Source organism: Ptychodera flava, chromosome 8 (genome assembly GCF_041260155.1).
Source record: "Ptychodera flava strain L36383 chromosome 8, AS_Pfla_20210202, whole genome shotgun sequence".
In the NCBI taxonomy this organism is placed as follows: domain Eukaryota; kingdom Metazoa; phylum Hemichordata; class Enteropneusta; family Ptychoderidae; genus Ptychodera; species Ptychodera flava.
In genome coordinates, this window is record NC_091935.1 from 8,911,373 (window position 1) to 8,937,727 (window position 26,355).

The window sequence follows — 26,355 nt, forward strand, 5'->3', positions numbered from 1 at the left end:
CAGGTGAAGTTGTTTCACATATGCACTCCATCTTGTAACCATTTGAGTGCTGTAATATTTCCCACCAAAATTTACTGCACATTTTTATGATTTTTTTTTCTGTAGATTTTTTTTATATTTTTAGACAAATGGACATCCCTTTTCATTGGCAACAGTTTTTGATTACAATTTTTGGAAAAATCTGGAAAAAAATCGACTGGGTAAGGGTTATATTGAATGTCCGTGACAAAAATTAATGTTTGCTCTCAGAAGGTTCAGGCAAATAATGTTAGCCTATGATCATCCGTTCATTTTTAGCAAACCATGGTAATTAAAGTCCATTTTGTCGTAGTATAGTATCCATACATAGACTTGGTTCAAGTTGGTGAATTTTAGAAAAATAAACTCATTTATAATAGTTTCTCATGTGTCTCTTCTATTTCGTACAAACCTATTGGGAATTTGGCAGCCCAGGCCAGATTTCCCCAGCGATTGAATGCGTTACCTTTGAGTCTGCGCAGAAGTGAGTTAGTTTCTGCAGTGTACTGTATGGTTTCTTCAGGGCCGTGAGTGACACCAAAACACAAGTACTGATACTACTCAGATTTTGTCATGTAGTAATATTCATTACGTTTCTTCAAAATAGTTCCCATTGGTGCTTGACTTTCCAGATCTAAGCACAAAAGTTGTATTAAGTATCAAAGGGAAACAGTGGAGTCATTAAGAAAACCTGATTCAATGGTGATTACAAGTGCAGGGTTACCAGAATATGCAAGTGAATGCGCCCTGTTTGGACATGCCCTTACTATTTCTAAATATTCAAGTAAATGTGACTCCACTGGAATGTCCAGGCAGGAACACATAACTGCCATTGGTCTGGTACAAGGAAAATACACACCTGAATTAAATTCCTGTGTTTCTATTACACTGTTATAAAATCAGATTGCTGTCTGTTGATTTTCTTCTAGATTTCTCACACTTGATATTTCGTCTTGGACAGTAAAATCTATATCCCAAAGGTTTGGTGACACTTCTAGTATCATAATTATCAATTTACCAATGCATCAACTTGGTTCCCAGAAAAGCCTATTATTTTAACTCAAACCAAAATACATGCTCAATGGTTTGTTCATACGTTCCTGTATGTTAGTTGCATGCACGATATCAAAAATTACTTTTAAATTTACAGATCAAAGGAAAATCACACCATATATACATGTAGCTAGTCAAAGTAGTGATAGAATCCGCAAATGGATAGTCAGTACAGGTGTCCTGTCGCAGGCACAGAGCACTTGCTGTAAGTACCTCGCCGTGTAACATAAAATGAGAAATATCCACAACGTTGAGTATTTTAACTGTGGTGTGATTTTCATTACCTCTTCCATAAAAGAAAGGCCTTTTAGCAGAATCAAGAAGTTGGCTTACTTTTTAAAAAAAAATTTGCTATCCTATTATTTACATTGAACAGACATTTTCTAGTACCATCAAAGCATAAAGTACTGTGATGACAAATTCGCCACGGATATGCCAAATTCTCAATGGGCTGTCTGATTTCCTAGGTGCTGTGTTTCCCACTGTGGGTGCTGTTGTAGGTCAGTGGCAAATTATCACTGACCTAGGTAGTCTTTTTTTCTGCCCTGTAGTGCTGATAACACTACAAGCCTTGTCACCGAACCCTTGGTAATCTTAGACCTGTACCCACCTAAAGGTATACAAACTTTCGGCAAACATCCCCAATCCATAACTGCAATATCTTATTCCGGAAAAACTGCAGTGAGATACCACGCTATCGTTGACATGATAAGGCAACTGATACATATACCATAGATTGTGTAAGTTAAATATAATTATCAAACTGCCTTTATTTAATCAAATCTGATCGTCTTTGACCAGAAGATGTATTTTTACTGAAATGGTAAAAAAATCAATAATTTATTTGAAACATTTGTTTTTGCTTGAAAATTTGCATCAGAATTTTAAAACTACACTATCCAAACAATGTGTTTGGAACAGGAAGCCTTAAAGTCTTTGAAAAGAATTTGATGCTGAAGTTTCAGGGTATGAGATTAGCATGCAAATTGTGTGATACACTTTTGTAATCAGAGATTGTCAAGTCTTTCAAGCAGATTTTCTGTACATAGCCGTGCACAGCAATCGATTGGCATAAAGGCGAGTCCATATGATGAGGTATTTCAGAAAATTCCAATCTTTTCATCTCTGTGGACAGATGGAAGTGCTCCAAATGGAAGCCCTACTTGTGGAAAATTAAGGGTCCCTTAGAAAATATAGTAGTTCTGGAAGCAAGTTATGGGTTAATGCAATCCCTGATCAAATACAACTCACCGTTGTAGAATATTGAGACGTTAACATCATGAAACTTTGTCAACCTTGTGCAGGTCAAAACAGACATGTATTGTGACCTCTCAACTTTCACCTCGTTTAATTTAATTACCAGAAGTCAAACATTGTCTGATATGGCAGTTTATCGAGGAAATGCTGTATACTGTAGCTGAATTCAAGTCTGTGTGTACATGCGTTTTTTTATCGTCCAAATGATATCAGCATTGGAAAATTGTTAATAGATTACAGGAGTAAGGTCATTTGGTCATTGGACTCCAATAGGGAGAAGCAGCCTCGCACTGTTGCAACATTATAAGGAGCAACTTTTTTATATTTTCATTAATTTTATTCTGTAAGATAAGAGAGTTTTCTTATCCTTCACATGAAAGGATGTTGAAATATGAAAGAATGTTGAAATATGAAGGGATGTTGAAATATGAAACACTAGTATTGCCAACAGAAGGTAATGTGCGGACAACATGCAATGTTATTGTTGACGAGTGAATTCTGATTAGAACTAATAATAACATTTAATTGTCAAAACAACGTTGAACATTACATAAAAGTATAGACTTTGTTGAATTGTTAAACTGTTGGAATTACAACGTGAGTTTTTAGCAGGAACTATACCACAAAACACAACAAATTACTAGAAAATACATAAAAAATTACAGATAGTGGAGTGTAATGTTGGTCTCTCAACGGAAAAAACCTAAGATTCGTTCTTTAGTTTCCAAAGCTGTGTGAAAGCTTTGTCATGATTCAGTCGTTGAAAGATTCTCAACAGGAAGACGCTACCTTTGAAATATGTGGTGATGTCTGACAAATTTGCTCTTCACACCTCATCAAAAAAAAAGATGTCAGGAACTTAGTTTGTGTGTGTGTGTGTGTGTGGCCTTTGTTCTCTGATGTTGGCGGCTCACATCAATGGAGAGCAAATTTTCCTCGGAGAGGCTTGATGTGAGAAAGATTAGGGAATCTGCGAGAGAGTGTCAAGATGAACACAGGATGGTGAGAAGAACGTGATGAAACTGAGACTGAACGTAAAAGACAAAGACATCAACTCCGTATTTCTTTCTGATTGCTTTTTTTCCATCCACGTATAGTAATCAAAGAGCTCTTGTTATAATGTAAGCAGTCCCTCTATCAGACTGGAAAGAACAAAGTGTCATTCCAAAGGTTTTTCATTTGACTGCAAAAGAAAATTTTTTCTTCTTCTTCCTCAGATTTTTAGGTTTTGCCTACAAACGAATATTTTTTTTTCTTCTTTGGTTTCTGACTGCCCGGTAAAATTTCCCAAGAATTTTTTTGAGCCTTAATGTACAGTGAGTGCAAGTACATATTATAGGATAGAAACACACACTAAATATTTTCACAAAACATGGAACAAGAAGGACATATATACCCTTGCAGTGAAATATCAATGCGGAAGTGTTACTGACTGTTTTTGAGGCGTTTTCCAAAAAATTCTAATGGCAAAATAACATGGAAATGGCAGTATCAAGGAATATGAACCTGGCGGCAATGATCTGTGTCAGCTACAGTGCAACATCTAATCTAAATGTTGCCCTTGCAAGACTGCTTTCATATCTCAGTCTAGAATTTCCTCCGGTGTATTTTGGTAAACGGCAAACTCAGCGAACACAGAGCCTGCAATTACTGAACCTGAGAGATGCCAGACAAATCCACATTTGGAGTTTGAGTCCGCAGATATCTGAGAAAACAGGCAACAGATTCGCTGGCCACATCAGTGATTAACTAAAGCTTTTACGGTTTCATTGTGGAATTTGATGGCCGCTGACGCAAACTGTTATCAGCCTTATGAGAATACCGAAAAAAATATATGTAAGAATATAGATTCATCAGATCTAAGACCAGAGAATGACAAAGCTCATAAAAAGTTACAGCTTAGAATTTACTATCTTACGATAGTCGTGCCAATATGGCCGCCATCTCTGCAATAGTCAGATGTGTTTACCAAATCGAGAAATTATTTATCAACTTGCAGTGCTGATAACAGTTCTGCTGTCGGCTAAATCCCTCAATTACAGACTTTGCCTCGTAAAGCTTGTCGGTTTTGCAGTCTATAAATTCTAAATATCGGCTTTCTTCCAAGGTTTCATTTAAACGTATGGATTTTTGTGTGTGTTTTAGTTTCTCAACAGCTTTGAAGTTGAAGATTTTTTGTGCATGTAGTTTATTGAAATGGCTGATGTGCAAGTCTTTGAAATAGGTCTTTGCATACTTTACTACCGTCCAAACTAAAAGACACATCAACAACAAATTTGTAAAAAAAGTGTCACATAGAATCCTGATGTAAATGTATACTAGGTTTTTTTGTACAGTGATTGTAAACCGTTCATTGAAAACAGAATCACTGTAAAATTTCTGAGATTGAAATTTTTGAAGGGGACACTGGAAAGGAAAGCGAGGCTTGTGTGGGAATTTTAATCACAGTCATTGTGCTGGTCGCCAAGCAGTGTATGGTTGATTGAAACTTCCACTCTGATGAACACGCCAATGGCGAAATTTCGCCCCAGCTTGTGGGATTTTGTGTGTATAAACAATTAGCATAGCGACTGACTGCCTGTGCCTGCGTCTGAATGGAAAACAGGACAGTATTAGAGTTTTAAAAATATATACTGAATTCGTCATCCGTTTCAAAGGCAGCCGACATTTGGTGATTCCGTTTGATGTTGGGCAATACTTCCTTCTGTGAAAAGATAGTGAAATTTTTATGTTTGGCACAGATATTTTATGAGTTCAGATAATGGGTAGGTGGAATGCCATGAAAAGAAAGACATCATATATGTATATGCCCTTCTTTGGGTTGTGTCTTTGTGCCGTGCTGTGTTTTTTTATCCACTAGTGTGACAGAAGTAATGTTTCCTTTGTGGACGCTGTCAGGTGACCAAACATCAAAATTGAGATTGACACTAAAACCACATCAGATTTTCCAAACCCCACCTCACCCAGCCTCCAAGCTGCCGATGTTTTTGGCTTTGTGCTTACATGTATGTAGGTGTGCCATAAAAACCGCAGTAATACGGACTGTAATAAACTGGTTTTAGTAAAGGTTTTATCGGCAAACATGAAATCTTAGACGTTAGATACCTCGGCAGATGCCAAAGCTTACAGGCGAAAAGGGAGGACAATTCTTCAGTGATAAAATACAACGAGTCGGTGTCTAAACAGCATTGGCCTTGGAGGCAGCTATCACCAAGATATTAAATTCCTCATACCTAAGGTGATACGCTCAGTCACAGAGACTACCATGGGAGGAGTGTGTGGGATTGTTATGCAGCAATGGATGTTGTTTTCACAGAGGATGCCTCTCTGCTTTAACACTAACATGTATGCAGATTGTAAGATTTTCAGGAGGTGATGTGAAAGAAAACCTTAGATGCAATTTGTCAGGAGTGGTACTTTACAAGACCCTCGCTGGAACCAGTTGATCACTTTGCTCTTTCTGTGAGGGAAATCGAGACGATGCATGTTTTTTTTTTTCTGTCAAATTACAAATGCCTAAAGGTATAGAGATGGGGCTGTGCGAAACAGAATAGGACGATTCCTGTTTAGACTGTGTTCAACTGTGCATCAGGGCATCTGAATTTCTGCTAACATTTCGATTTAGATTAGAAATACTGGAAGTTACTGTATTTGTGTTCACTCCAAGATTACATATATCACCGTTTTTAAAGTGTACCTAGATATCATATCTTTTCAAAAATTACATCACTACAGGTCGCCGGTAGCACAGATTGATTATAGAATGTATGTCATCCTAAGTCCCCCCATTTCCCTCCTCCTTCCTCACATGTTGTCACCCTCTCTCATAATCCATAGCGTTGAGGGCAATGGCATTGAACCAACCTACATGTACATTCTCTAAACCTTGCCACAAAGAAGATTTAGCTTACGGGAGTTGCCATCCACAACATACAGCCATAAGTTTCAGCAGCAGGAGCGCAGTGTGTATGAACTGATACAATAAACACCAGTTTCATGTTACCCTCGCCTGCATTTTTACCATTCCTGTGTGTATGAGATAGTTTACCTGAGTTGTGAAAACCGTGATTTTCTAAAGTCCACAATCGTGCCTTCAGCATTTTCTTGGCTGTAAACTTTTTTTAATAAAAACAAACGCCTTGACACTTTTATGACAGACTTGTAACCTGCGGCCACAAAATCAAAAGAAGCGTTATTTAGACTTCTTTTGTTGAGTTTCTCGATAAATAGGTCATTATTGTGTCCAAATCTACACTGACTTCCTACATGCTTCAATTACCAACCAGTTGTAGCGATCCGAGAACGACAGAGTCACGAGCGAAGGATGTAGTTCTCACGCTTATGCTTGCGCTGTTAAGTATGCGATGTTGTAAAATTTAAAAAAAAAAAAAAAAAAAAGTATGCGATGTTGTAAACTTGCTGACACGGAAACGAGTGCGAAGAATGATGAATTTGCAATTCTATTTCAGTAAATATTTGCATAGAGCTTAATCATGTGGTGTACAGTTATCGGTCTTGTAGCTATAACAAATGACTGAAGCTGTTCAACATGTACTGTTTTTGCCATCTTCTGTCTCTGAATGCGATGTATTTATGATTTTGTCGTTCCGAAAAAACTGGTCTCGACTGGTTTATATATCTTGTCTTGATGTTTTCAACATCTTCAACTCTCTCCCTCTGTTAACAGTAACAAATGTTCATACATGATTTTGACGTTGAAGGGTGTGTTAAAATTCTAATCACTTTAGAAAAAATGCTCTCCGAGTCTAAAGTGTGTTGATTGTGCCTGTTGAAGAACTGTTTTACCGGTCAACATGTCTACAGTTCCCACTCGTTCAGTCAAAGCTGTATAATTTAATTTGTACCTGCAGACATTCAGTCTGCGTTGAGTGTCATGCACTTCTTTCTGATGTTTTTTCTCCTTTTTTTTTTCCCCCCCCTTCAGGCAATTTACGACTCTCTGCTGTATGTGGACAGAGCGCCCAACGAGGAGCAGCAGATCCAACAGCTAGCCAGGAGGGTCCGCACTAAATTTAGTCATTATTTAAGAGTTTTATCCACTAACAAAGCCACCGTGGAAGAGTTATATAAAATACACAGGAATACGCCGCTCAGTGGCCGATATGACTGTTGTCAGATGCCAGTGATATATCAAAGTGAGTGTACACTTCTGGTGATGATATGTCCCGTATGTCTAGGGTGTGTTTTCAATGAAATGAAACCATACTAGTTCTGAGGCAAATTTTTGATTGTAAAGAGACAGGCCTTTGATTGTCTGCCTGCAAGGTATTCCTCAAACTCTGTCAACAAATTCTGCGTTCCAACATGTTTTGAACAGTGGTTTTTCGTGCCATCTACAAAAGAATGCTCGACTCGATACTGCATTTTGTAGTAGCCATATTTCTTCCTGTCTCAGCTAAACCGCTTCATCTCCGGTCTATCTGCTACACCATTTAAGTTTGATGTTCCTGTAACTCAAAATTCTATAATTCAAGAGAAATTTCACATGTTACACAGATTGATGATACAGGGCTGGCTTTAGGCAGTTTTAATACTATCCGAAATTGATGCAAAGAATATTCCAAGATCTTAAAGATTGAAGACATCCTTAGTGTCTGTCCTCATTTATGTGTATTGTAAAGTGATATAGCATGACTGTGAAGTGATGAAATGGAATTAGACACAAGTACTGATCTGCAAATGAATGTACATCGTATTTTCCAATATTTCTTATATGGAAAATTGAAATGCTGCATAGTGGTACCTATCTACATCAGATCATTTGGACTCCAAGATTGGTTGGCATGAAATGTAACAAGAAAGGTTTCTTAGCAATTTTGTCGTTTTCTTTCAGATATGATAGTGCGTTTCAAAGCAATATATCAAGGAATCACGTATGCGACCGACTGTCGCCGGTCGCTCCGTCAGTTGTATTTAATCCAGGAAAAAATCTCACCCAAGGTAAGAATATTTGCTGGCAAAGATGCAAGGAAGCTGTGTCACATGGGCTACTGTGTTGCTATACAGAGAGAGTAGTCATGTGACATGTTTCAACCAATCAGCACTTTTGCTCTCACCATCATTGACCTGTGATCTTTACTGTTCAGTCAAGCTTCACAACAAACTGAACAAAAACAAAAAACAAAGGAAGTCAACAATGTCGGTCTACATGAGTAGCGTTATAATGAAATTTGAGTGTACATACTGGAAACATACTGAAAGTGGAATTTTGTGAGTCAGTTTTCCTGATTCTCAATCCGTCAAAGTAAAGGAATTGGTGACAGTTGAAGATTCTCAAAAAAATCTGGAGAGTCAATTTATTAATCAGTTTGCGCATGACTCTCTGTTTTGATGTGACTTTTTCAGACTCATGAAGGCTGAGCTGAGCTTTTATGTCAGCCTCTGCCATTTGCTGTGTCCAAGAAAACATTGACTGTTGTCGTATGATCAGCCAATCATTTACCTGGAAACATTGCAATTTGTCCAAAAATTAAGCCAAAATTTTGCCATTTGCAGTTTGATATGCTTTAGTATGTGTATGCCTTTGTTTTTGATGTATTATAGTGTCTTGCTCAGCAAAACTTAAAAGTCAACAGTGGTCTGTAATTACCCATGCTGCACAGTCCTACAGAGGATCATTGTTCAAACATACCATTGGCCAATTGGAAACCATCTGTACCAAATTGAACCTTATTGGATGTCTTCAGTTTTTCTATGTTCTTTTTCTCACCTAGTTTTTGCCAGTAATTTACGAGATTTCCCGTCGTTGAAGTGGCAGTATTTCAGTGCTGAGGAGGGAGTGCATAACATCTACCCTGCCACAAATTTCAACAACGCCGACATCAGCGTCTCATGCGGAGAAGATCTGGATGCCAGGAGCAAGTAAGTCAACACTCAACAAATCTTTTCACAGTTTTTCTCCTATCAATGACTTTCACTTCGTGAGTTCTTTTTTTCACAATGTGCAAGAGTAGTAACAGCCCATTCTGTGACTTCTAAATGTTTCTGAGATAGTACAGTGGCTAGGATACAGTATTCATGATCAGAGAATGGTGAATTTCTGGCTCTACTTGAACCCCAGGTGTTGTGAAATTCTGCTAAGCACTGTATCTTTCATTACTTCACTCACACCCAGGAGTGGATATCTCATCAAGTAATTTTCCAGCCACCCTATTTTGATTATTGCTTCATTGAATGAATAAATAAATTTTAAATCATGTTTAATACTTAAAAATTTATTCATTCATCATAGAATGAATAAATGAATTTTAAATCATGTTTAATACTTAAACACTTTCAAATTTCTGTCATACGTGAAATTGCATTTTACAGAAATTAAAGAGATATTAATCTGTGTTCATAAAGGGTGCATATGAGATATTGCTAGTATCTAGGGGTTTTGAATGTTAAATTAACTGGGTGAAGATATAGTTACAACAAATATATGTATGCTCTGTTCTTGTGTGGAAGGGACAATGGCGAGGCCATGCTAACCTATTGAGGGCGCCCTTTGACCTCAGGGTGTCAGGTGATGCAGCCCACGCAATGCTATATTTGGTTCTGACACAAGTTTTTGATAATCATTATGTCAAAGTGTCAGCACGTATCACACTCAAAGATCAACTTTTGTGATAACAAGTGATTGTGTCCACTTGCCTCCAGAAACGGTTCATTGCAGTAATAGGCAGTTGTAGCAGTTGTGAGGTTCAGCTTTGGACAAATTGTTGTTGTGTATGCGTATGATTAAATGAGGAAAGCCACACTCAAAAGACAGACAGTTTTTGGCACTTATCATGCTTTTTGCTTTCGTAAACTAATAGAAAGTTTAATCAGTGTTGTTGGTTTTCAAAATTAAAATGTGTTTCTGTATTCATCTAGGTCAATATATGCATCTACAGTGAGACCCCAAACAAAGCATTTAGTGATTCTGGTTGATAGGGGGTCAGAGGTCAGCGATGATCTACTTAATATTGCCAAAAGGGCTGCTGGGATTGCTCTGGACACGCTGTCAGAGAGAGACAGGGTGAGTACAGCGTGTCAGTCATGCACCATACGTGTTTTTCAACGAATAAATAGGTTTTGTTAACAGGGTTCCTTCCTGGCATGAATTGGGCACATGGTTGATTTTCCTGGAGTCTTGCATGCCTGTAATTTGTCCTTCCAACGGTGCACAGGTGATGAAAATCTGCACCTTGAGGGGATTCTCTTACACATAATGTTGTACTAGAGATGGTACCGCACTTGAAATTCAGTGAACCCAAACTCTGTTCAACATCAAGTCAACTCATAGGGCAGATTTTTTGCTATTGCCTGAAAAACTATGATTTGAAATATTTCATCAAATGTCGTAAATTACATTTAGCAACCCAGAGGCTGTTTGATGAAAAGTAGCAAAAAAAATTGATGTAGACAATCTATCTGTGGATAAGTCCTCCTCTCTTCAAATTTTGTTTCAAAGATTTCATCCAGCTAAGATATTAGAGAATATAACAAGGTGTCATGTGATATTTATTTCCGTAGATTGGTGTTCTGAGCATAGCATCAAACATACATACCTGCAAAGACGATAACTGTTACGCAAATCAGCTTGCGCCGGCCACGCTAGAGACAAAGCGACAACTCAGCACATTTATACAGACAATCAAAAAGGACAGTGGTAAGTAATGATGTCCAAAGGAAGAAAATTTAGATACCGTTGAAACACTGCAGAAAAATTTTCACTATAATGCCTTTCTGTACCTCCATTTTATGAATGGCAGAATTGGACTATTTAAGGTTGTTTACACCTCGAAAATGAAAGACTTACTTGCTCAAACTTTCAACCATTCTCTTTCAAAATCAAGAATACAAATCGGTGGTCACAGTGCAAATTGATCAAAGCTACACGGATGAAACCAATCCTTTACTGATCAATAGGATATATACACTGAAAGAGGCTAAAATGTGTGCTGAACAAATCCCAGTGTACAGCTTGAGTTTAAATGCTGCATCCTGTCATGATGAAGAGTGAATAACTCTTGCTATGTCCTTCGCTTAAAACACCAGATTCTATCCTCCCCTTCGCGAGAGACTTTCATTGTAATGCACAGCATAGACTGACCATTATCGTTTGAGGGCGCTCTTCATGATCCAGCCTCAGAACAGACAATCTTGCTTTCTTGATACAGTAGTGCATGCAAACCACTTATGTATAACTTCTATCATCACAGGCGCCACCAATCACACTCAGGCAATCCTCCACACATTCACCTTGATGAAGAATTCCATCAAGACACGCGGCAACAATGCCTTGAACACAGGTACGTCCACAACAAATTTTTCGGCTTTTACTGATGCACTGAGTCAGATGTTTATTTGTAGAAAGCATAGAAAAGTATGTCGATATTACACAGACTGTATCTGCCATGTCATACCTCTTATGCAATGGATGATATTTCAGTGTACTTAAACAAAGTGGGATTTAGTCAGGGTAATAACTTTATCACAAGTTGATCTTGAAGTATTATATGCTAGAATACCCTGATGTACATGTCAAGTGAATCGTTGATGTCGGATTATCTAGGTCAAATGAGAAATATACAGAGCTCTGTAAATTACATATTTAAATTGGTCCCGACACCACCTTATTCACAAAGTTTTCTTGTTTTCCCTTTACAGATGCGTTGATGATCTTGTACATCAGCTCAGGACACACATCAGGGTCTGAAGAAGTGAAAACTGTCATGAACACTATCGTTGATGAGAATGCCAAGTTGAATAACAAAGTGATCATCATGACATATGCATTAGTAGAGGGTAAGTCCAAGTCCCATATAAACATTAACATTTTTGAAATCAAATGTTTTTAATTGATTTGAACAGCAGACTACTGAAAATAACTTTGGTACCTAAAATGTCCATCCAAGTGCAAGGTCATCCAAGCTGTGAGTGCAGTATGTAACTTCAAAGTTGTAGTATAATCCCAAAGTTGAAAACAATGATTAAGATATGTAAACACAAAATACACTTGGGTATTTCCGTCGCGATATGTATGTATATATGTAGGTAAGTGTATAGTATAACCGGTATCCAGCTTTTTCAACTCAATGCAGTAGATATCATATTTAGATTTTGTGTTTTTGACAGTGTTTTACTGACCTAGTGTTCCAAGAAACAGAGATGGCATACGGGTCCAATTTTGCAAATAATTTCTTTCAAACAAGCTCAAAAATGTGCAGGATTTGACACTCGAGACAGTTACAGTTTATGACGGTGTTTCATTATTGTTCTGTTGTTCAATTTCATAACAGATGGTAAGACGGGATTGGATGAGCTGGCGTTTCTGCGTGACATGGCAGAACAGAACAGTGACAAGTACCAGGTGATTCCATCACAACTTGAAACAATGCCGCGGAAGGTAAGCATATGTCAGTGCACAGACTTGAAACATTGAATGAGTAGGGAATGAGTCATGTCAATATCAAAGCAGTGAAGTGTATTTGCAGAAATGTTCAATTAATTTGTACCAAATGCCTGAAATATCTGCTGCTTTTCAGCACAAAAACAACAAGGTATTACGTAAAGTTAAAGTAGTTATTGAAGATGACAAGTTTGTATGGGTCTCACTAGCTCAAATAAAATCTGTGAAAAGAAAATGTTCACGTGAATCAACTCAATAGTTTAACTTTGAAGCTAAAAAAAATGATATTGTTATGTCTTACAGAAAGGAATCATGACGGTATTAAACATCATCAGTAACTTACCATCCACTGTGGGGAGATTTTACTCAATCTTACCAAATAACATGAGTACAGAGCCTGTTTTTACGCTACCATACATGGATAACATTGGCAAAGGTAAGCCGACTGACGCAAAGAAAACTGTACCCTGAATGTGTGTCTTCTCTCAAAGAAACAGTCCAGTTGACTGAGTGGAACAAAAATGCATATACACGTATACACTTTCTCTCAAAAACACAGTTCATTTGACTGCATGAAATGAAGATGTATATACTTACTTGGAATTAGTTATTGACATAATCTGAACAGGGTCGCGTACATTATTTTCCTTTATCAAGAGTATCCCGTAAAGTGAGTGCATACTGCAGTATTATACATAATTTACCCGATCTTGCACGCTAAACGTTAGCCAAAATGCTGCAAAATGGTTGATACCATCTGTCGTTTGCATTCTTACCACATCAGGCCTGATCATGACAATCACACAAACCTGTTACTATAACAACCGTCTCCTTGGAATCGTGGGTGTGGACCTGAACATGGGTGACGTACTTGAAGACGTGACCTACTTTGAAGAGGGAGAGCTGTCCTATGCCTTCATGATTGACAATCAAGGTACGCGTTGTCTTTTGATGAAAGAACATTACTGTCATAGAGAGATATACAGCTAATTTTCATGTCATCATTATTATCATAAATATTATTTCAGACATCAGCATCTATAAAAAATGATTACAAATGCACATGTACATAAGTAAATACCTGGTGAATTAAATAACAGGGAATTTGTTCTGTAGCTTACTCATGTTAAATTTGAAGTAAAATAAGTCACGTATACAATAATTGTCATGCAGCATTATTAAAGGCAACCTTCAATTATTTCATGACACTCTCAGTCTCAGAGTAAATGGTAAAATAATTAGTAATGATCTTCTATGCCATTATACTGTCTCTTCTGATGCCCATTTTCTCTCGTTTTTTCACATTTGCAGGTTACACACTTCAGCATCCAACACTGCCCAGGCCATGTTTTGTCAACTACCAACCCATGCATGCGGACATCAGTCACTTTGAACAAGTGCCAGGCTTTTCCAAAATCCGACAATCATTGCTGAAGTAAGTTCCTGTGATTCCTGTCTCAAATTATGGAATACACTTTAGTTGTTAAATAGCAGTGAAAGACATCAGTAGACTTGTGATTCAAGTTAATGTTTGAATAATAATTTTAGTAACACTGACAGAAGCTGCATTGAATATTTCTTCATCAGCAAAGTATGGTGACCACACCATGAAACTCCATTCTGAAATTGTTCTTGGTACTCACTCTTTCCCACACGCTACCATGCACTGCAAAAATGAAAGTTTGAAAAAATTTTGTTGCTTTTACTGTGCTCAAAGAAACTTTGATTTGTTTTCTATGGTAATCAAGAAAAAAATTGGGATGACTCAATAACGTTTGCATCAGTGAAAGAAATCACAGCTAAAATGCTAATATTAGAAATTCAAAATGTTGTTGATCTCTGTCTACTTAATTGAAAAATGAAATCTTCCAATTTCACTGGAAAATGTACTCCACATCAGTTTGAAAAGAAGTCTGTACACGCTGTATAGAGTAGTGAAGAACTATAGGAATATAAGAGTCTTCACATCTATCCCTCACATGCATTCTGCCTGAACCAAGAAAAGGGATGCACAAACAGATGAAGAAAGGTAAATGATTAGCATTAGGCTTTGTGATGATATTCCCACAATTGATGCCTGTTTCATCTTGTCTGTTGCAGTGGAGAGAGTGATAGCATGATGTTAGAGGTACCAAGCAATGCCACCTTGACACAGAAGAAGGGTAAAGACACTACACTGGCACTGTACACATGGAGGAAGATTGACGGCACTCACTACTCTGTGTGTATTGTCTTGGTAGAACAGGACTTTGATATGAAACACCTCAGACACATCAATGGTAAGTATGGGTCTCTCCTTTCACTGTGATATTGGCAATACTGTATGTGTTGTACATGGAAATTCATGCAAGCCTTTGGTCTGGTCATTTTTGAAACAACAATCAGAAAAGGCTGCACTGAAGCACAGAGTCTTAGCACAGCGACATTGAACTTGTAAAAGTGATGTACTGGTTATGTTTCATTTGATCATTTGCTTGAATCAATAAAATCTGTTGGACCGATTGGTCAGGAAATCAATGCAAGAACCCCATCCACTTTGAATTACAGAAGCAAATTAGCATGTTACATGGCAACATTTGCATCACCAGTTCTTGTCACCTGTCCTGCAAACATGTCATATAGTGTCCATAACATAACTGACTGCTTTACTTATTTACTTTCGAGATGAGTATTTACCATGTGTAACCATCATCAATGATTTTTCTGCGTTCATCTTTTCAGTACCAACTGATGATAAAGTGGTCTATCACAGACTAGATGCCCTGCCTACTGAATCACAGTGTATGCATCTTAAACAACTTGCCACCAAAGGTAGGTCGTTAAATCCTGGTGTCTTCTTGTTTTGTCCAATTGACTTTCCTAAAGACATCTGTTATTCTGTTTCAAAGAGTGCATGATGATTGACATTAAAATTTGCATATTCTGTTTTGATATTAGTTCACATGATATATTGATCACAGACCCTTCGTTTTTGAGCTCAGACAGACATGTTTTTGCACAGTCAGTCTTTTCATACATATGGGCCGTGTGAGACAATGAAGACTAGTTATCCAGAGTTCATGATAGAATGCAAATGCAGAATTATACCTATCATTTTTGCTACATTCCCAATTGATGTATTCCTTCATGAGTCCAGTTATTTTGAGAAAATCAAGAAATGTTCTGTACAGAAGAAAAAAGGATACATAGTACATGTCACAAAGGCTGATACAATATTGTGTGCTGCCATTTTCTATTTCAGAATCCAACACAATGATGTTGTCAGCTGGAAGTTTCACGGCACCGTTTGAACATCTGAGTCAAGACGAGACTAAAAGAATGGTACAGCATTACATGGCATATCTCAATGACAACACCAGACTCATCGTCAATCCTGGACTCAAGGTATGGAATATTACTCTCATCCCCATGACAATAGTGAACAGTAACAAGCATCATGCGCATGGCTACTCCACATCTAGACAAAATTGGTAATCTTTACTTGAGTGCCTTCTGCAAACAGTGTTGAAAACAATCCTTTCCAATTCCCCTTGTTATTTGACATCTCCTTCTCCCTCTAGCACACAATGGATACTTCATCCCAGTGTTTTGAATGTGTAGGGTTGGATCAGAGGAAAGGGGGGTTGACAAGTGAAATATAGCTATTTTACCCATTCTCCTCAAAACTGTTGTAAAGCCTTATTGTCTTAATAGCAAACTTGGACATCAGTAAAGGGAGGTAGGGGTAATTGTACTAAATTTTGGTATTGACGTAGGACAGTGAATGCTATTGCATGGTACATCAAGTCTTCTGCAATAAGTTGACATCCACAAAGATGACCAAATTTAAACCTGGATGTACCGTGGTCTACACTGTTCACCTCTAATTCCATGCAATCAGGTCCACAATCACCATGGATTACAATAAATTGGGCCAAACCATGGTAGTAAAGGGTCATACTGATGAAGAAAACGTAACTAAAACACATAATTTTTGTATTGAATTCTCTTGATAGCCTGCCATAAAGAATGATGTCGCTGCAACTAGTGGAATTGACAAACATTGGAAAAACCAGGCGGAGAGTAGTGACAACAGAGATTACATTGTGAGAAGGTACATTGCCACAACCAATGGTGTTTATAGAATTTACCCTGGTACCTACATGGATAAGAGTATGGATCCAACCAAACAAGCTTGGTGAGTTACCTTTGGACATGAACTTGTACACTATTTCACATCGAGTCTTTCTTTCTTGACTTGCATAGGAATTTTATTCATGTTTTGCTTATCAGTTTACACATCAATAAATATCAAAACATTTCTGAGTAAGACTGGAGATTCTAAGCTAGGTAAATTTCACAAAAAGGAAGTGGATTTCAGGAAATGTGAACAATGTTTGCTACAGAAATCACCATTCATGCTTCAAATAGTTTGATTGTCAGGAGAACACCAGAGACGTATGGGACAGAGGAAATCTTACTATCGCTGAGAATGAAAACAATTGTCAAATTTCAAATTAGTAAATTTCTAGTTTATAAGAAGCAGAAGTGTAATAAGTTTTTGCTCAATTTCAAGGGCATTCTCTACTGAAAAATGATTTATAATAAAATGATGTTTTTAATGCTAGCATTCTAAGATGCCTTTCATTGATCTTACTGTGGTTTTCTTCATATCACAGGTACACTAGAGCGATGGACAACCCTGGTCAAGTCACACTATCTGCACCGTACTTAGACATTGGAGGTGCTGGTTACATTGTGACCCTTAGTCACAGTGTTTTTGAAGGGAGGTAAGTGACCTTTCAACTTTAAAAATCCCATGATGCACTCACACAAAAAGCAGAATGACTCTAAGATGGTCTTTCAATGCATTTCCAAGACTGTACTACCAAACCAATGTGTCCTCATTCTTGGTCTCTGTGTAAATTTTGCAAGCTAGGCTTGTAAGTGTTTGCAGCATTCTATTTTTTAGGTGATGATCACATTTTAAAGAGAGTGGAAAAATGCAACTGTCCATTCTGACAACTGTTATCTGAAACACGCACATATAGCAACAGCTATAGATATTTGTAAATTGTATGTATTCCTGCAGTTCAAGTAACAGATTTCAGAAAAAAAGTTGCTTTTCCAGATTTGCAAATGCTTGTTTCTCAATACATAGTGTATAATAAAACACCTTACTCTTTTTAGTGTATTGATAGTCAGTCATCTTCTTAGATTGCACTGCACAGGACTTCAACTGATACCCAAATGTACTTGCCAGCAACATTAAAACTAGGTTAGCGATTGATTTAGATAAAATACACAAACAATCTCTCTCATATTCTCTCTTCCAGGTCTGATCAGAGACATTCCAGTGAAGACCGCGTAGTCTCTGTGATGGGTATCGACTTCACCATCAGGTACTTCTATAAACTGATGACGGAACTCTTCCCAGTGTGTACTGAAGAAAACATCAGGTAAGTCAGCTCACCTGTGTCAAAATCTGCTCTCTGCTTTTACCAGGACATCTTCCGTGTCAATCCAGTCATAGTTTCATGTTTGTCAAATAAGGCTCTGCTAAATCCCATGTGCATTTGCTCAATTTGAATTTCCCAGCGGTAACATTGCAGACATCCGGACAAGTCCTTTCATTTCTGTGACCTAATATGCTAGGTATGTGCATCCATGCCACTAGGTGGCGCTGTCCTCCCCAGGCTGACATAAAATTTACCATTGTCCTTCACAACAGGTGTTTTATACTTGATGACAAGGGATACCTGATAGCCCATTCTGGTCTGATAGAGCCCGCTGGCAAAGGACCTGCTGAACAGACCCACATCACACACAAGGTACGGCATATAATAATTGATATAAGTCTTACGTAAAATGTGCTGTGGGGTTTTTTAGGCATTTATATTTATGCATTTTGACAGTGCAATACAACTTAATGTTCATGCAACAAATTTGTTCATTCATGGATTTAAATTAAATATTCAAGTATGACTGTTCTGGATTAGTCCATTTAGGACTTTTGGTGATACTTACAGGTTTGCACATTATTAACTGGGCTTTTTTTTTGAATTTCAGTACTGTGGTTGGATCGAACTTTGATACAACTTTATGATTTTGTATTGCAAAGGTAAACTTCCTACGCTACGAAATAGGGCTGTACAGATCAAAATACTGACCTAAAACATGTATGGTTTCGTTGCAGGAACCACTTGTTGCTAATGATATTCTGAACCATGCTGGATTTGTTCGTAAGAAGCTTTGTAATGGATACAATGACAGGACTGTGCAGAGATTCTACCAGTTCAACTCTTCTTTCAACGGTATCCTCACAAACTTAGTCCATGGAGAGCACTGCTCCAAGTACGAGATCACTCACATCCCCGATACAAACTCGTTCCTTGGTGTTGTCAATCAGACCTGTGAAGATATCACTGCTTTCTGTCCATGTAGTATGGTAAGTGTTGAAGGGGATACCTTTTTGTTAGCAGATGTTCTTATTTGAATTGTCTGAACTGGCAAATGATTGGTGAACTGTCTGTTAAGGGGACATGTGATTAGTTAGACAGTGAGACTTCAAAACATGAACTTCAAAGGAATTTTTGTCATTTGAAAATCATGAAAATATCATATCATATGGTCTCATTTGAAAATCATGAAGATATAACATTTGATGCTGCCAATGATGAGTCATTGTATTTGAATTTCATGTTGAAAATTGTTATATGTATTATGATCCGTCATAATGGATGTTCTTGTTTGTTGTGTTTTTCCTCAGGTTGATCGTCTGTGCCTGAACTGTCACAGAATGGAACAGACAGAGTGTGAATGTCCGTGTGAGTGTTCCCTGGAAATGGATCAGTGTAACGGTGACCTCAAAGACCATGAAGAAAGGTCAGTCTAATTCTGTTATGAAGAGTGGTGTGAAACTCACAGATTATGCTTAAACACAATCGTTCAAAACTTTCTCTAAGACTTTTTGAATCAGTAATTTTTCCATCAGTTCCCATTCATTGATACGGCCGATGAGTCTGTTTGTAAATTGAAATTAAAATTCAGAAAGTATAGCTTGTTGTTGATGTACAAAACCTTTTTTTTTCAATCATAGTTGTTTTTGAACATGCAGAATTTTTTTATGGGTCTTTAGTACTCTCAGATTTATCCTGACAATCAATTGATTCTTGAGATAATGCAATGAAGTGATTTGGAGTTTTGAGACAGTGTGATCTATGAATACAAAAACCAGGGATTGACAAGTTGGCTGTATATAGAGTGTGAAACATGGTCACTGGTGCCATGAAACAATAATAATGACATTGGACTTGTCTTCTCTCTGCAGGAACCCAAGCTGTGCCATACCACCAGAACCTGTGAAATTACCGGAACTTGACCCTGAGATGGTCAGTGGGTTGCCCCAGTGCTTTGATCCAAAATGCCACGAAAGAAAAAGCAAAAGGTAAGAATTCTATACATCACCTATTTTACCGATTAGAGGAAAGTAGACAGGTATTGCCACCAGTTCTCCCATAAAAGGTACAGATATGTACACCAAAGGATTCTGAGAGCTATGTATCAATATTTAATAAAGCCAGTATTAAAGGACCATGAATTAGAAAATTGACATATCTTTGAATTCATATTTTAAGTACATTACTGATTATACATTTGTTTTTACAGTGAATGTTTTGGAGTGTTAGATTGCGAGTGGTGTGAGATAGACAAAGACAGAAAGACATCGCTAAGCAAGCCGTATTGTGCCACTCAGAGAGTGTGTTTTGGTGGTGTTGTGGGTGCTTACACCCCATATGCAGACCAGATAGGTAAGCCATCAATAGTCATTCTATTGTACGTGTCGTTATAGAGGTGATAGAGCGATGAATGACCTGCACTCTGCTGGTGTTGTACAGAAGACAAATTGTGCAAAGGGTCATCAATAGAGGGCGCTAAGAAGGGCGAAACTCCATTACGTGACATTTCTCAAATGTGTAGTTCATTGTTTGGTGTAGAATCTTTTATCTCACCCCTGTTATCATCAAAGTTTGGAACGATCTGATTGTTCGTTGTGGACATGGTTAGATCTATTGCCAGAGAAATGGGTAGGAAGACTATTACCATCCACACTCACACAACATCTAATACCCTGTGTCTTTGTCCAGCAGCAGCGGAAGAGGCCCTGCCACCAGTGATACAGAGCGCCCCCGTGGGGCCAGTGGCGGGAGGTATTATGGGATGTATTCTCGTGCTAGCCCTCATCATGTACGTGTACAGACAGCATGTGCAAAGACTTAGAAGACAGGAGTTCTCGCACACTCCGGAGACCTCGGTGAGAATGTCACATTTGGACAATGAGCGAGACCAAGATGATGACCCTAATGAAGATCACGGAGCAGGTGAGAAGAATTGATGTGTTTTCTTAGAGTTCTGTCATTAGGAGACCCTCTGTAAAAATCTTTTACTTAAAGAAAGTCAGCTCTGCAGGGTCCTGTACATGCAAAAAGTTCCACCATTATCACATTTACAGCAATGCTACAGCTTTTGAAGCATATCACAGTTCACAGACAGCACGTAAGATTTCTCTGCTAGGCAGCAGACTTAAAACAGAGGATCTTTTATTTTACAGAGTATCAGAAATCACAAAACAAGACTGGCAGAAATGGTGCTCTTTTGCCACCAATGGTGTTATTGAAACCTCTAAAATCACGATACCTGACTTTCAGTGACAAACTTAAGTAATCGGCAAAATCACAAAAAGCGACAAGTTTGTTTTGAATTTCTGTTGACAGCAACAAATGTTGCACGCAAGATGCCATACTCATCAGCACTATTTATGTTATGCTATTGGAACTGCGTACATCATTGTTGAAGAGAACTTCTGATCCCTATTGTTATATTTTCTCCTCTATACTTCCCTGCAGGTCACACAAATATAATCATTGCCACCATAGAGCATGCGCCCCACCATGAACACAGACGTCAAAATGCCAGGATGTGGCGGGGCGGGGGGGCGCGGAAAGTGACCATGGTTACAGCACCATGACGCCGCATGAAGACAGCGAATACGTTGAACCCGAACCACTGTCTGTTGAGAAAAGTTTAATTGACCCGCAACCACCACCGCAGACGGTGTTGTCTACCACATCAGCCGCCGCGTGTCACCAGCTCCAGGCGCCTGTACAAGTACACATGGTGGACACATCATGTTAACGGATACACCAGATTATAGAGAGAGAAAAAATACAAATTTGTGAGGTTTGGATGAAATTGAGACAAGAACAGTTTTCATAGATTGCCCGAAACTATTACAATGCAGCCAAGACAAATCCGTATTCTTGTAATTTTTTCACCCAATGTGATATACCTGTGAGCTGGTTTTGACTGGGTTGAGCAAAGCGTTATGGCCACATGGTGCTCAGTTTGCGCTATGAGAACTATTTACCATGGTATTACCAACAAATTGCCAAACATCTATGATTCTAAGAAACCTCCAATGTTTCATACATTGGTTTATCCCCGATTTTAACTCGTATTACAAGTCACATTTCTGCTCCCTAACATGGTTGTTGTATGGTGCATGCTCATAATGACAGACTTTGAAATTCAATCCTGTATAGTTTAGCTTCGAAACAAACATATATCATAGGTCAAGCAGGCATGCAATCAAACTCTACTAAAATCTACCATCCACAGATTCTGACAAGTCCCAAGAGAGGTTACGCATGCTCATTCGAGTTGCTTTTCACCCGGTCAAAGCCACTTCAGGCCAGTTTGGAACTAACTGCTCCTCAAAAAATTCACTCACCGTATAATGTTCGACTCCCACATTTCCATCCAGCTTTCCATATTTATATAAAAAACAAAATATACGTACAGAGATTCATTATGAAATGTAAATATTATGATAGTGTATATGGAGATATTGAAACATTTTTTATACTGCAGGGTAGATTTTTTTCCCCGAAAACAAAAAAAAAAAAAATAACACAGGTAGATGATAGTTTATTTTTTAGACTATTTATGCAATGTTCCTGTTGCCCGCAATCAGAACTCCTATTAGTTTTAGCAAGCCAAGGATTTTTATCAGTTTGTTAAGAACAATCACAAAAAGATTTTTTAACAAAAAAGATACAGCGGCGTGCTGAGTGCTTAACACACATATAAATTCTAATTCTTAGTAGGCGTTCCCTGTCACGGCTTCATTTTACTTTTTATGACTGCGTTTTTATCCACTCTTTAGCAAGCTAGCTAGCCAACTGTTTGTACCATATTTCTTTGATAGATTTTAAGAAAAACCTCATCACTTTTTCTGCATTTTCCATCAAATAATCATATCTGTTTTAAAATCTCTGTCTATTGTAAATGTTATGATATGTATTCCTGGTTAGGGATATCCCAATTTAAATGGCCACTTTTTTTGCTTTTGCTAAAAATTTGCAACAACTCAAGATTTTTTCCCCCATGAAAATATTATTTATTTGCCACAAGATGCAGCTTAATGAGGTTTGCGCTCAAAATCTTCAAATTTGAAAATCAGGGTTTAGCTTTTTCCGTGTAAATTATTCTTTTCTGTGCTTTGTAGAAATATTATGCCAAAAAAATTTGCATAGAGAATGACTTCTGCAAAGCAAAAGATATCAGTGGGAAATGTAGTATTAGTTTTGTCTGGCCACAAAAAGCATGCCCTCAATGGTAAACCTTGACAGTGCTTTTGTTTTTTAAAAAGCCCAGAGTACATGCTGCATTTCTGGCCAAGTCCTCAACCTGCTGTAACGTGAGAACGTATACCAGCCATGATGGGAGGTCTGTACTGATTTTAAAGGTACAAACATTTCTGAACGAAAAAAACAAAAAATAGGTCAGATGGACGTACAAGTGTGATCAAGAAGGTTATTTGATGCATGATTTGGTCCGTTGTTTGTCTTCAGTCTTGCATTCAATCTTTTGTATGCTCCTTACCCTAGGGAGTAAGATGGACAAACTGGTTCCATGGTAGGTCACTTTTCGCTAAAAAATGAAACTAAACCCTTCATGGTTGTTTGTCATTGGCATTCAACTATTCCCAGCGCAACAAAGTCATGTTTTCAAAGTCCTAAGTATTTTCCTTGACAAAATGCATGGTTTTGTTCTCTGTAAGAAAAGAAGCAATAGATGTGACCAGACAACTCAAATTAATACTAACACACACACACAGACACACACACGCACACACACAGAAACTTACACCAAGTAATCAGTGTCTATTACTCAGTAGACCCGGGGTTCCATGATATATCTGTGAAGGATAGACACAGTTAATGTTGCCAGTTGAAGTGTATCAGTTGTAGATTTCCTCATCAAAACCCACCTATGTAGAGGTTTCCATAACTACAGATATTGTGTTGTGTTTTCATCATTTGGTGTAACTTCCACTTGTTGATTTGCTTCACCATTCACAATGTGTGGCAGTCCAATACACCCATCTTTCAGGGTGTGTGTGAATACACTGGTCCAGGGTCTAGCATCATCAGTGTACCAATACAAACCTTGTCCTCCCCCCGAGGTCTCAATGCATTGTATAAAACAATGGGGTTTGGGCCAAACCATTGTGGTGCAAGGGTTATTGGTACCAGTTCTGAAAGACAACGTCAAGAGTGTACTTTAAAGAATAAGGAGTTAAGTCGTAGTTTGGAAACATTTTGATTTACCGTGGTTCTTGTTTATAAGTGTTGCAGATAACCAAATGCCAGCTATATTTGCTCAGCCTTACGATTCTTTCTTTCACAAGATTTATCAGAGATGCATAAACCAATGTGTATTTATTGCCCTGCCAATAGGAACTTGGTATGACAAGCTCAATGTTGGGCCACAAACGTCTTTCTTCAAATATTTTGCCGTGTTTTAATACCAGGTGTCCTGAAGCAAATCATAAGAACATTCTATGACATTGCAAGTTAATTTAGATACTGTGCATGCAAAATCTGGTTTTCACACGTCAATCCTGTTCAGATAAGATGTTCCACATACGTACCTCAATTTCACTTTTGTCCCCTAAAAATCAACCAAGTTCATTCTCCTGTCATTACACCTTGGTCAGATAGACTATTATCAGGAGTAACATTGTTTTCATATACTCAGTCTTGCCAGGTGGTCCAACAGCCACTCTGTCACCACCCAATTTTGGTATAGCTCTAATGTATCCAATGGTGAAGTTGAACCTGTATTCAGGAAAAATGGGGAGAACAGGGTTATGCTCTTGTTTTAGTTTTCATCAACCTAAGAAAAGTCAAGTTCATGTTCCAATATTTGTGTAAATATACTCAAAGCAGTTTGTGTAACCATTGAGCATTTCTTCACACTTTGCCTTTAGAACACAGTATTTTAGCCAGTCTATTTTCATTCTTTGTATGTATTCATTATACCATCGCACCAAAGTAGACGTTTTCTATCTGTTGCCAAACATAGAGTTGTGCGCAATATGGCTGCCTTGTTGACAATAGTTGAGTTCCTAGTTTTGTTGCAAGTTAGTGCTAGCAAGATATAACCATGACATGTTACTGGCCTGTAAATTTTGCGTCTTGTTTTTTTTCCGCCAAAAATCTTACCTTACTCTTTGTTTTCTGTGTACTATCTGTTTCAAAGTTGTTTAGTTTTTGGTCTGATTGTAACTTTTTTAAGGTCTCAGGTGTTGCTTTCTACAATGTCAAACCCACCTAAATTTTGTCTTAGCAATGAAATTTGTACATACCAGTGAAGCATTATGGGTAATTCATAGAACCCTATAGCTGGATAGAACTAGCCTCCAGAGGGCAGTGTTGCCCTCTGGATAGTTGTTAAACTGTAGCCGAACACATTGTGAATACTTGTTTTTTTGGAGATATGTTACTTAATAGTTTTCCCAAGCATACCTCTATATTTCTCCAGTGTATGTACTTAAATAATTACATTTTTTACTGAAACACAAAAAAGACAAATAAAAAACCCGTCAGTTTGATTTGTTTTGTAATAAAGACAGTATAATGTGAAATTAGTGTGCTGTATAGTATCTCTCTTTCTGTGTGATTGTGCATGTACTTTCACCAAGCAGCATTCAAAAAACTTTGCCCGACATTTTGTCATGCCTGCATTCGAAATTTCCTTCATACACGAGACCAAGTCCAGGCCTTTATCCAAGTACCACAATGCTGATTCAAAAGCCTTTTCAGTTGCTATGACTACTGAAAATTTGGATTCTATCTGTGCCTTATCTTTAAAATGCATGGTGCCACACTGTATAAATATTTATTACGAATAATGAATTAGTATAGCCTCATCCCGAATACATTAATAACATCGATACACATTGCATAAATAAGTATTACTATATGCACTGGAACATGAGATTGCTTTTGGTTGTGATTCCCCCATTGTCATATGTGCGAGAGACTACACCAAAAGACGGAAAAAGCACAAGTGGTTGAACGTTCAGCTCTGGAACTGATTATCAATGTGAGAAATACAATGTCCTTCAATAATAGAAAAGTTTTCCATAACTAAAATAAAGTACAGTGACATATTCTGAAACTATCTTTTCTGCTCAGAAAGATTCTGATAGCAGGAATAACAGCTTCAAAATACAATTATCATTGGTTTCTTTTTTAAGCCAATCAAGAAACTGCTTTGTGTTTTTACATGTTCTAACCAAT

At 37.8% G+C, this 26,355-nt stretch overlaps 1 protein-coding gene across 1 annotated transcript; it reads left to right on the forward strand.

The window, feature by feature from the left end:
• Nucleotides 1-3,246: 3,246 nt before the first annotated feature.
• On the forward strand, nucleotides 3,247-25,697 carry LOC139139497 (VWFA and cache domain-containing protein 1-like). Its single transcript, XM_070708410.1, has 26 exons — nucleotides 3,247-3,330; nucleotides 7,274-7,364; nucleotides 7,466-7,484; nucleotides 8,183-8,289; nucleotides 9,063-9,210; nucleotides 10,207-10,351; nucleotides 10,849-10,984; nucleotides 11,538-11,627; nucleotides 11,986-12,123; nucleotides 12,618-12,724; nucleotides 13,031-13,163; nucleotides 13,512-13,661; nucleotides 14,039-14,162; nucleotides 14,828-15,006; nucleotides 15,449-15,538; nucleotides 15,969-16,111; nucleotides 16,723-16,904; nucleotides 17,386-17,496; nucleotides 18,043-18,165; nucleotides 18,438-18,537; nucleotides 18,903-19,154; nucleotides 19,476-19,591; nucleotides 20,037-20,153; nucleotides 20,375-20,517; nucleotides 20,857-21,087; nucleotides 21,613-25,697. Exons 1-26 carry the CDS (start codon nucleotides 3,247-3,249, stop codon nucleotides 21,732-21,734), a joined length of 3,381 nt encoding a protein of 1,126 aa, XP_070564511.1. The 3' UTR covers nucleotides 21,735-25,697.
• The last annotated feature ends 658 nt before the right edge of the window (nucleotides 25,698-26,355 follow it).